We start from the raw sequence: 12,832 nt of genomic DNA, 5'->3' as shown, positions 1-12,832 counted from the left end.
GCCCATCAAGTCATTCGATCATGGCTGATTATTTATTGAGATATAGTACTGAATAGGCCTTCTGGCCCTTCAAGCCGCAGCACCCAGCAACCCATAGTTTAACTCTAGCCTCATCACAGGACAATTTACAATGACCAATTAACCCACCAACATCTTTGGACTGTGGGAGGAAACAGGAGCACCTAGTGAAAGCCCACGTGGTCATGGGGAGAATGTACAAACTCCTTACTGACACCCTCTCACCAACATTCTCCTGCCTTTGTCTCATACCCTTTAACACCCTCATTAATCAAGATCTTATCAATGTCCGCTTTAAATATATCCAATGACTTGGCCTCCACAGCCAATATACACCACAGATTCACCACACTCTGGCTAAAGAAATTGCTCCTCATCTCTGTTCTGAGACTGTACACTCTGGTCCTACACTTTCCTACTGAAAGAAACATTCTATAGGGTGGATGACGGACTGGGGTCAACTAGAAAAGGGCCATTAATCCAGCTGGGACGAGATGAATGATTATGAACGCGGAGGATTAACTCTGTTTCTCTACCCCGCCTGTGACTGCATGTAACTGCAGAGAGTTGTTGACACAGCTCAGCACATCACGGAAGTCAGCCTCTGTCTATAAAGATAACCAAAGACCCCTCCCACCCCGGACATTCTCTCTTCTCCCCCTTCCACCAGGTATACAAAAGCACATACCGCCAGGCTCAGGGACAGCTTCTACCCCGCTGTTTTATTGAATGCTCCTGTCGTGCGATAAAATGGACTCTTCACGGCACAATCTACCTCGCTGTAACTTGGCACCTGCCTGAATATCTGCGCTCTCTCTCTCTCTCTGTAACTGTAATACTCTATTCTGCATTCTGTTATTTTTTACCTCAGTGCAGTGTTGTGGTAACTTGGTGGAGATGGACGGTATGCAGGACATTCTGGACCTCGGTAAATGTGACAATAATAAACTATTTCACAGACACTGCCTGACTTTTGAATATTTCCACTTATTTAAGTGTTCTTGTGAACTATAAAAACGCTTTTCTCACCACAGCCTAACTCACCTAACCACAAGCAGTTCAAGAAGGCGTTTTGCCACTCCCCAGCCTTTTCACGGGGAGGGACCGTAAGGTTCTGAAAAGAGTTTCACATTCTCCCCGTTTCCTCCAGCCACACCGGTTTCCTCCCGCAGTCCCACGACAAACGGTCAGTAGGTCAATTGGTCATTGTAAATTGTCCTGTGATTAGGCAAGGGTTAAGTTGGTGGGCAGTGCTGTATCTCAATAAATAAATAAATAAAACAGCTTCTTTAATGCAAGGCCACATATTCTAATGGAGCCTTTCCGTGCTGGCTCTTTGAAAACTCCAGTTTAGTGCGTCTGTGTGGTGATGGGGATAAAACAAAGTGGGTGTGTGGACCGGTGAATACCCTGCTACCTCTGAGGTCTTGTCACTCGGACAGCAAGCTGTTTACTGTTCACCGTTTACCTGTGCTGCTCACTACGCACGTTTTGAATTATATTGCATGAACTTATTTTGGTAATATATGTGATATACATTCTGTGGGTGTACGGTGGTCTGGAGGAACCGTGTTCAGTTTGATTGTATATATGTAAAGTCAGACGACAATAAATTGAACTGACAGGGTCCTTTCCTGTGTAGGATCACTCAGGCTCTACTCTGGAGCAACGTTGTTTTGGTTCCCTTCATATATTTATTCCAGTGTTATGAAGGTCATTCAGGCCATTCAGTCTATGCTAGCTCTCAGAGAGTAATCCCATCATTCCGCACTCTATTATTTCCTCATTTTCTCTCCCCCATTCCCATTCCCTACCCCCAGATTCCACCACTGCCCTGCAAACTTAAGGCAATTTCCTGCAGCCAGTTAACCTGTCCCATGATCCTCTCATATCCCCTTTGCCAATCACCTGTCCAGCTCTTGGCTCCATCCCTCCCCCTCCTGTCTTCTCCTATCATTTTGGATCTCCCCCTCCTCCTCCTGCTTTCAAATCTCTTACTAGCTCTTCCTTCAGTTAGTCCTGACGAAGGGTCTCGGCCTGAAACGTCGACTGTACCTCTTCCTAGAGATGCTGCCTGGCCTGCTGCATTCACCAGCAACTTTGATGTGTGTTGCTTGAATTTCCAGCTTCTGCAGAATTCCTGTTGTTTGTGTCTTAGTCTCAGGATGGTTTAAAAATGTATCAGAAAGGAGATTGAACCTAGGGCAAGATCCAAACCCTTCAATCTTAAACCCAGGCCAAACAAGAAAAAAGGGAACGGACAAGAGAGAATCTGCAGATGCTGGAAATCTGAGCAACACACACAAAATGCTGGAGGAACTCAGCAGGCCAGGCAGCATCTGTGGAAAAGAGTACAGTTGTCACTTTGGGCTGAGACCCTGCCACAGGACCAAAAAAAAGAGATGAGGACTCAGATTTAGAAGGTGAAGGGAGGGAAGGGAGAAACACAAGGTGGTAGGTGAAATTGGGAGGGGGGGTGAAGAGCTAGGGTCAATTGGTGAAAGAGGTAGAGGGCTGGAGAGGGGGAAATCTGACAGGAGAGGACAGAAAGCCATGGAAGAAAGAAAAGGGGTGGGAAGAGCACTAGAGGGAGACGATAGGCAGGCAATGAGTTAAGGTGAGAGAGGGTAAAAGGGATGGGGAAAATTACTAGAAGTTAGAGAAGTCAATGTTCATGCCATCAGGTTGGAGGCTACCCAGACAGAATATAAAGTATTGCTCCTCCAACCTGAGTGAGGCCTCATCGTGAACAGCTCGACTCCACAGGAGGAATTTCCAACTTTTCCCTGAAAAAGCAGGAGCCAGGACAATTTTGAGGATGTTCAGAATCTTGTAAACTAAAGAAATTGTTGAAAGTTGGGTAAAGATCAGTTTATAGACTTAATTCAATGAATTATAAGGGAACATGTCTCGGAAAAAAGTCCTTTCAACCCACCGAGTCCGTGTAAGCCATCAACCATCCAGTTACACTTAAGACATTCTTTATTGAAAACATAAGACATTGGAGCAGAATTAGGCCATTCAGCCCATCACCTACTACTCCATATTTTCGTGACTGATGTATTTTCCCTCTCAACCCCATTCTCCTGCTTTCTCCTCATAACCTTTGATGCACTTACTAATCAAGAATCCGTCAACCTCTACTTTAGTTATACCTAATGACATCCTCCTCAGCCACCTGTAGCAATGGATTCCACAGATTTGCCACCATCTGGCTAAAAAAATTCCTTCTCATCTCTGTTCTAAAGGGACGTTCTTCTTTTCTGAGTCTGTGCCATCTGGTTCTCGACTCCCCCACTGCAGGATGCATCCTCTCCATGTCCACTCTACCTAGGCTTCTCAATATTCGATGAACTTCAATGACAACCTCCCTCATTCATCTAAACTCCAGCGAGTACAGGTCCAGACCCATCAAATGCTCCACTTATGTTAACCCTATCATTCCTGGGATCATTCTTGTAAACATCCTCTGGACCCTCCACATTTCCACCAGCTCCTTCCCCCCGTCCCAAGATTCTGCCCCTCACTTACACACTAGGAACAACTTACAGCGGAAAATCAACTCAACAATGCACATGTCCTTCAGAACCAGAGCACTGAGAGGAGGTCCTTGCAGCTGCAGGGAAGCGTGGAGACATCATACAGACAGTGCTCGAGGTTGAGGACGAACCTTGTTCTCTGAAGCTCTACCACCTGTGCCACTGTGACGTCTGTAAGCCTTGCATTCTCCTTGCTGCTTTTCAAAGTTTGCAAATTCCCAAATGATTTACCTCTAGATTTATGTAATTCATTGAATTTCAATTTACAAGCTGTGGTACTGTGAGCTAATTGATGTTTCTGGAGTAATGGGTCGCGAATGTAACCATTGCTCCAAACAGGGTCCAGCCAAAGCTTACAGCCACCGAAGCATCGCTCATTCATCGGTGTACCTTCACACATACACAGCATGTTGTTAGCTCGTGCTGGTTGTCAATGTACGCTCTGATATACACTGCTGTGCAAACGTCTCAGGCACATATATGTATAGCACAGGTGCCTAAGACTTTTGCACAGTTCTGTAGTAATTTTATGTATTGCACTATACTGTTGCTGCAAAAAAAATCAGATTTCTTGACCCATGTGAGTGATGATAAACCTGATTCTGATATGGGTCTCTATTGTGGACTGAGAGTGAGAAGGGGGCAGTGAGAGAGGAATCATGGGAGGGTAAGGGAGGGAACGGGAAGTACCAGAGAGATAATGATCAATATGGAATCTTATGACCTTGCCTGGTGTCTCAGAGCTGGGTGTGTCTGCACCCGCCCCTGGCACATCTTCTCTACTACCTGCCCACACCCCTCCCGTTTCCAACATCCTCGCCATTCCCAACATCGTTTGCTCCCACCAGATTTACAAACTCACTCCCTGCTCCACATGGACAGACAGAGTACTGTGCAAATGTCTTAGGCACCCAAACTATATATACGTGCCTAAGACTTTACACAGTGCTTTGCATGTGATAAACAAATTAATCTGAGTTAGCACCAAGTTGCAGCCACACCTAAAGTACTGAGTTTAGTACTGACACAGGGAAGGATCCCCTGCCACATCCTAGGAAGATCAAGAAATAGGTAGACCAGAGATCTAACTCTTCCATTTATTGAGAGAAGTTGCAAGGTGTCTGTGTGTGTGTGTGTGTGTGTGTGTGTGTGCGCGTGTGTGTGCGTGTGTGAGAGAGAGAGAGAGGGAGAAACTGTTGCCTTACTCTTGATCCTGATTGGCCTGGAAAGATCTGAATTCACTAAAAGCAAAAACATAAAGCTCATAAGACAATTAATACAGAAAGGATTTACAAGTATGTTGCCAGGACCCAAGGGACTGGCTTATAGGGAGAGGTTGGGTAGGCAAGGACTTTGATATGTCACCCAAGGCTTTATCAGATTCCTACAGGTGATCCATAGAGAGCGTTCTGACTGGTTGCATCACTGGCTAGTGTGGAGGCTCCGATGCACATGATCAGAAAAAGCTGCAGAGGATTGTAAGCTCAGTCAGCTCCATCATGGGCACCAGCCACCAAACCTGTGAGGGAATCTTCAAAAAGCGATGTCTAAAAATGGTGGATCCATCACTAAGGTCCCTCGCCTTCCAGGACATGCCCTCTACTCATTGCTACCATCAGGGAGGAGGTACAGGAACCTGAAGACACACACTCAATGATTTAGGAACAGCTTCTTCCCCTCTGACATCAGATTTCTGAACCCATGAACACTACCTTGCTATTTTGGTCTCTTTTTGCACTGATTATTTATCTTTCATATATTTCTTAGTTTCTTAAGGTTTTTATAGGGGATGGTAATGCTGAATGTGCAGGAATCTTCCAATGAGGATGACTATCCAATCATGCGTGAAGAAGTTGAAGCCGCTTCTACGATCACTGAAGTGCGGGAAGTCAGCAAGAGTTGACAACATCCCTGCTGAACTGCTGAAGCATGGAGGAGAGGCCATGGTAGACATGCTTACCGCCATCTGCAATAAGATCTGGCAGACAGGTGAATGGCCGACACCTTGGACTCAGTTGTTGATCATTGTGCTTCCCAAGAAAGGCAATCTGCAACTTTGCCAGAATTACCGTACCATCAGTTTGATCAGCCATATAAGCAAGGTAATGGTCAGAATCATCTTGAACAGACTGAAACCTCAGGCAGAAGACATCATTGCCGAAGAACAAGCAGGCTTCCGTAAGGGCAGAAGCACCACTGAGCAGATTTTCAACCTCTGCATCCTCTGTGAGAAACACCTTCAGCACCAGAGAGAGTTCTACCACGTCTTCATAGACTTCAAGAAGGCATTTGACAGAGTCTAGCATGATGCCTTATGGGCCACCATGAAGAAATTCAACATGGGGCAGAAGCTGATTCATACAATCCATCAGCTTTACGCCAAGGCAACCAGTGCACTGCTCGCTCAGGGCACCATCAGGGAGTGGTTCCATACCTCTGTAGGAGTCCGTCAGGGCTGCCTCCTCTCCCCCACTCTCTTCAACGTCTTCCTGGAACGAATTATGAGTGTTGCCCTTGAAGATCATGTGGGCACAATCAGCATCGGAGGGAGGAACATCACAAACCTAAGATTTGCTGACGTCATTGATGGACTTGCAGGAAAAGAGGACGAACTGGCCAACCTGGTCAGCCATCTTGGCAGAGCCTCCACAAAGTTTGGAATGGAAATAAGTGCCAAGAAAACCAAGCTCATGGCAAGTGCCAATGGTGTCATCACAACAGACATCTCAGTCCATGGTCAGAAACTTGAGACAGTGCAGCAGTTCAAATACCTGGGGGCAATCATCAGTGATGAAGGATGAAGACCAGAAGTTCTGCCAAGAACTGCACAAACAATGACTGCACTATCCAAACTCAAGACAATATGGAGGGACAGCAACATCCCCATGAAGTACAAGATCAGACTCCTGCGTGCATTGGTATTCTCCATCTTCCTGTACGCATGTGAGACATGGACCATTACAGCAGAGCTACAGAGGAAGATACAGGCATTGGAAATGAGATGCTATCACAACATCTTGGGCATCTCATACTTGGACCACATCACACACACAAGCAGGTCCGCAAGACCATCCAGCACCATATTGGCCCCCATGAAGACCTTCTCACAATGGTGAAGAAAAGAAATCTGAGATGGTACGGCCACGTAACAAGATCCAGTGGCCTTGCAAAGACCGTTCTACAAGGAACTGTGGAGGGGAAAAGAAGGAGAAGTAGACAGAGGAAAAGATATACGGACAACATTAAAGAATGGACAGGGAAAACATTTGTGGTGACCCAGGCTCTGGCACACAACTGCGACAGATGGAACAGACTGGTGCAAAGCTCGTCATGACGGCGCCCCGACGACTTCACCGGGAGTTAAGGGCGCAAGGAAGGAAGGAATGGAGACAAGCTCCCACTACCTATTAAATGCTCCCAATGGCATGCACCTCAAATAGTCCGGTTCCTGGCTTCACGTCTGGCTTAGCTACTAAGCCCAGCAAGATTGTTTCTACCATTTCTTCTTTTCCAGCCCTGATGAAGGGTCTCAGCCCAAAACATTAACTGTTTATTTCCCCTCCATAGATGCTGCCTGACCTGCTGAGTTCCTACAGCTTTTTGTGTGTGTGACGACATTAGGCTCACCTGTGCAGACGGGAGGGGCTTCGTAAAGCTCACAGTGTGCTGACCCATTTCCAACACCTCACTCTCACAACCACGTGCCGTACCACGATTCAAGGCTCATCTCTGCTCTGTAACTAGCGGGCTCCTGAGTCACCTGCAGTGACAACAGGCTTCGTGGCTGTGGACTGACTCACTTTCATGAACTTCAGTTCTGGATATTATTTGCTTATTTTTATTGTTTGCATGATTTGTCTTTTCACTGCACATTGGGTGTATGATTGTCTCTTTTTAATGGCTTCTATTGAGATTCTTCGTGTTGTGGCTGCCTGTAAGGAGACGAATCTCAAGGTAGTACACCAAACAAGAAGAAGAAGAAGAAAACCCTTAACTCCGAGTGGAGTCATCGGGACGCCGTCATGATGGTGTTTTTTTTTAGCAGGCTTTCTTATTTTTATGAGGCCGAGTGGCTAGCTTGACGTTCAACCCAGCACGGATGGAAAGCATACAAGGGAGCCGGATGGATTCGAACTCGGGAGCCTTCGCTCCGAAGTCCAGCACTGATGCCACTACGCCACCAGCTGGCTGCATCAAACAAGTACTTTGATCATAAATGTACTTTGAACTTTGAAGGTTCAAGATTGCTTTATGTCATTTCCAGTACATAGGTGAATAAAATCATTGTTACTCCGGATCTGATGCAGCACAGTAAAAAGCACAATAAATATAAATACATAAGATAGCTTATATACATAGACTGATTATATACCCATAAAGTGACACTAGGCACAGGAGTGTCTGTACATAAGGTGACTGACAGCAAAAGATTAAATAGTGATGGTGGGGATGTGGAGGGGTGGGTTAGTTGGTGAATGTCTTGATCGTCCTTACTTTTTGGAGAAAGTAGCTGTTTTTGAGTCTGGTGGTCCTGGCATGGATGCTGCGAGACTCTTCCTTGATGGAAGTGGGACAAACATTCCACGAGCAGGGTGGGTGGGATCCTTTCTGATTTGCTGCCTTTTTCTGACAGCTTTCTGTATATATGTCCTTGATGGTGGGTAGGTGGTGCCAGTGGTGTGCTGGGCAGTTTTGACTACCCATTGTAGAGTCTTCCTGCCCACTGCAGTGCAGTTCCCGTACCATCCTGTGATGCATCTACTGCACATCTGTAGAATGATGTGAGTATGGATGCACAAAGTCCAGCTCTCTTCAGAAAGTAGAGGCCGCCCAAGGAAACTACCCTCTGGTAAAGTGCTATAGGGCTATTAAACAGAAACTTCAGGTCATCTTAAAAGTTTCTTCCCCCAAGCAGTTAATCCAATCAAACATTCTAGATAGCCCCCCACCCCCTCTATCTGCTACCCTGTCACTGTATTGTGACCACTTTTTGTTTTATTTCATTTTATTTATTGGGACACAACGCCAAACAGGCCCTTCTGCCCTTTGAGCCACACCATCCAGTGACCCCCCCCACTTACCCCTAGCCAAATCACAGGACAATTTACAATGGCCGATTAACTGACCGACTTGCACGTCTTTCGATCGTTGAGGAAACCGGAGCAGCCAGAGCAGACATGGGGAGAACGTGTAAACTCCTGACAGACAGTGACGGGAATTGAACCTGGGTCACTGGTACTGTAAAGTGTTGTGCTAACCACCACGCTATCGTACTGCCACAATAATGCTGTTTATTTATTGTAAATCATCGTTATCATCAGGTGCCGCCCCAGTTTGAGCTTTGACTGCCATGGCCCACACACTCCTGTTTTGGATCAAGTGGATCAATTCATTGGTATTCATTTCCAGTTCTCTGGCTGCTGTCTCCATCATCATTTGTCTTTGCTTTCCTCTTGCTTTCTTCCCTTCAATCTTTCCCATAATTACTGTGCATTCTAACTCCTCTTCCCTAATCACATGTTCAATGAAGTCACCTTGCCTTTTCATGATCTCATACGTTATTCCTCTTTTTGTGTTTGTTCTGTTCATGACATCCTTGTTAGATATTTGTTTCATCCATGATATTCTTTGCATCCTCCTCAAAAACCATATCTCTGCTGCTTCACTTTGTTTCCTCATGTTACTAGATATCGTCCAACATTCTGAGCCGTATAACATAACTGGATAAATGTAACATTTCAGTGTTCTGAGGTGGGTTGTCATGCCTAGTTTAGTATTGGTCAGTATACTCTTCATTCTCGTAAAGGTGTCTTTTGCCGTCCCTATTCTTCTTTTGATGTCCATGTTGCACCTGCCATCTGATGTCACCCAGCTTCCTAAGTAGCAAAAGTTCTGTACTTGTTTTATGTCTTCCCCATTTATTCTCAGCCTGCAAATAGGATTCTCCTTCTTTTTGGATATCACCATACATTCTGTCTTTTTGCGATTGATAGATAGACCCATTTTTGCACTTTCTTCAACAACTATATCAATTAAGTTTTATAGTTCTTCCTCCGTACTTGCAATTAACACAGTGTCATCCGCATATCTAAAATGTGCATATCTAAACTATTGTAAATACATGCTAGTATTTATTGTATCTATGCACATTTCATTCCATATCTGTAATTTAACCTCTAATTTTTTTTTGCATAATTCCTTATTCCTTATTATTGTTGGGTGGGCACATGGCCAAGTGGTTAAGACATTGGACTAGCGACCTGAAGGTTGTGAGTTCGAGCCCCAGCCGAGGTAACATGTTGTGTCCTTGAGCAAGGCACTTAATCACACATTGCTCTGCGATGACACTGGTACCAAGCTGTATGGGTCCTAATGCCCTTCCCTTGGACAACATTGGTGTCATGGAGAGGGGAGACTTGCAGCATGGGCAACTGCCGGTCTTCCATACAACCTTGCCCAGTCCTGTGCCCTGGAGAATGAAGGCCTTCCAGGCGCAGATCCATGGTCTCGCAAGACTAACGGATGCCTTTATTTATATTTATAATTGTTGAATCCTGTTGCATGTTGTGTTCTGACCAACACAGCACAGCAAATTCCTAATCCATGTAAATGTGTGTGGTGAATGAAGCTGATCCTTAATGCTCAGAATTCCAGGGCAGCAAATGGCTTCTTCAGACTTACAACCATAAAACAAAGGAGTAGAATTAGGCCATTTTATCCCATCAAGTCTGTTCCACCATTTCATCATGGCTGATCAATGTTCCCTCTCAGCCCTAATCTCCTGTCTTCTCCCTGTATCCCTGACCAATCAAGAATCTATCAACCTCTGCCTTAAGTGTACCCAAGCAGAGGCAATATACCATCCAGGTGTCTCCATCATACCCACAAAACTTCTCCACAGTAGTGATTTTTACCCTGAAGCTCTCTGCCTCATTTTGTGGGTCCACAGGGAAAGTCTCCAGCATCTCACCATGTTATTCGATCACAAAAGCCCTCTGGATTGTTGTCTACATGGCCTCAAGTTCCAACAGTGTGATCCTGGTGTTGAGTGGGAATGGGAATGAGAATCCTGAAAGATTCTCCTTTTGCAAAGTAAGATACAATCTTTTTCATTAGGTGAAACCCGCTGAACTTTGAAAGACTGAATGTGGAGAGGTTATTTCCAAAAGTGGGGGAGTCCAGGACCGGAGGGCACAGCATCAGGATAAAAAGATGTCCCTTTAGAATAGAGATGAGGGGGAATTTCTTAAGCCAGAAGGTGGTGAATCTGTGGAATTCATTGCCACAGACAGTCGTGGAGGCCGTCATTGTGTATTTAAGGAAGAGGCTGATAGATTCTTGATTAGTCAGATCATGAAAGGTTACGGGAGAAGGCGGGAGAATAAGGTTGCAAGGGATTATAAATCAGCCATGATGGAATGGTGGAACAGACTCGATGAGCTGAATGAATTAATTCTGCTCCTATGGTTTTATGGTGAGGTCCTTCCTAGTGTCTGTTTAATAGGAAACCAATTTCAAAATATAGGAGTATGAAGCTCCAGAATTAAATATGATTGACCTTAGGCATATTCAAAGCGCAACTACTAGGAAGTATGGAAGTTGGAGAATGGTGCATGCAAATATGAGATGAGAAGACAGTGCAGGAAAAAGAAGTTTAGATCTCTTTCAGTTCTCCACAACTGTTGACTCCCTTTTTAACCAAGAATGTGTCCCACTCATGTCAGGGGATTGTACTCAATGCCTCCCCCATCACTCAGTGGGTGGAGACTTCCAAATCAAAGTTTCCTCCGTCTTCATAGGATGGTCCTGAATTCTGAATACCCGACCCTCAGGAGTCTGCTGATGTTGGAATGCAGTCAGAAAGCAAACCACGGGAGCGACTCACCCATCTGTCGCGAGAGGGGTGGGGCACCAAGAGTGAATCACACAGGGTTTTAGATTCAGCCAGCTCTATAAAGGGCACAATCCTCCCCAGCATCTTCAAACAGGGTTCCTCAAGAAGCTGACATTCATCATGAAGAACCCTCAACACCTGGTATATGCCCTTTTCTCCTTACAACCTCAAGGAGGAAATGCAGGAGCCTAAAGACACACACTCAATGTGTTAGAAACACCTTTTCCCTCTCCTATCAGATTTCTGAACAGACCATGAACCCATGAACGCTACCTCACTATTCTTCTCTTCCACTCTTTATCATTTTATTTATGTTGTAACTTCTAGTAATTTTTCTGTCTTGCACTGTACTGCTACCACAAAATGACAAATTTCACACTATATGCCAGTGATAATAAACGTGATTCAGATTTTGAATTGTCGACACTTCAGGTCAAGACCCTTGACTCCTAAAGCGTCTTGACGCGAAACATCAGCAATTCCTTTCCCACCCCACAGACGCTACTCAATCTGTTGAGTTCCCCCAGCAGTTTCTTTCTTGGCCTCCCTTTATCCACACTCCCCTACCAGGGGAAACATTCTTTCAGCATCTCCCCTGTCAAGGCTCTCACTAGCATTTCGACTCCAATGAAACCTGCCCAACCTTAATCCGTGAGGCTTTGACCTTTGGATCTTTCTGTGCCACTTCACTCTGCACTGGGTAAATCCATGAGCAGACACCCTGTTAGAAGGAATAATTGGCAGCATTGAGGAGCTTGACAAGTCACTTACCCGCTTGGAGTTCTTCCATGACTGTATCAGCCTCCTGACAAAATAATTCACTTGCAGTGTTACAGTGCAGAGGAGGTTGCAGAGATCTCGGGCTCGCTGGGCAACACCACCCCCTGAGAGACAGGCAGTGCACAGACTTCACTAGGAAAGCAAACACTGGCCAGCACAGAGTGATCACAGACACTTCCTCTCAGCTGCTACAAGACTAGCACTACTGCCCTGCCCCCTCCCCAGTTCTGCTGTTTCAGAAACATTACCATAAGTCTCTGAGTAATCTAAATCTCCACACCATCAGCGTTTAAACAAAGGCCTGCCCAGTATGTGATTGTGCTGCAGAGGAGATTTACAGACTGGAAAGTTATAGCAGGGAGAGAAGACTGGATCAACATCATGGAAACCAGCCTCCCTTCTATGGGCCCTAGGTCCTCTGTTCTACACTACTCCCCAGGGCCCGAGCGCCTGCTGAGGAATTCCTCTTTCACTTGCCTTCCGGAAATGTAACACCTCACACTTATCTGAATTTGTCATTGCTCAGTCTGCTCTGCCAGCTGATCAAGATCCCTCTGTAAATCCTGATAACCATTTTCACGATCAGGTACACCATCTATTT

The 12,832-nt window shown here is 45.5% G+C and overlaps 1 protein-coding gene across 2 annotated transcripts in view; it reads right to left on the bottom strand.

Annotated features, from left to right (window-relative positions):
• The window catches only part of LOC140205020 (cytohesin-3-like), a 104,239-nt gene extending 91,754 nt beyond the window's left edge, over positions 1–12,485 (bottom strand). Inside the window, exon 1 of one of the 2 annotated variants that reach the window (XM_072272090.1) lies at positions 12,223–12,485. In XM_072272090.1, coding sequence (XP_072128191.1) covers positions 12,223–12,241 — 19 coding nt within the window. In that variant the 5' untranslated portion in view covers positions 12,242–12,485. Of the gene's footprint in view, positions 1–706; positions 771–12,222 lie in introns of those variants that run through there. The other variant, XM_072272093.1, reaches the window with a different exon arrangement.
• Between the last annotated feature and the right edge of the window lie 347 nt (positions 12,486–12,832).

This window comes from Mobula birostris, chromosome 11 (assembly GCF_030028105.1).
Source record: "Mobula birostris isolate sMobBir1 chromosome 11, sMobBir1.hap1, whole genome shotgun sequence".
In the NCBI taxonomy this organism is placed as follows: Eukaryota; Metazoa; Chordata; class Chondrichthyes; order Myliobatiformes; family Myliobatidae; genus Mobula; species Mobula birostris.
This window is presented reverse-complemented; position numbering and strand designations above follow the sequence as displayed.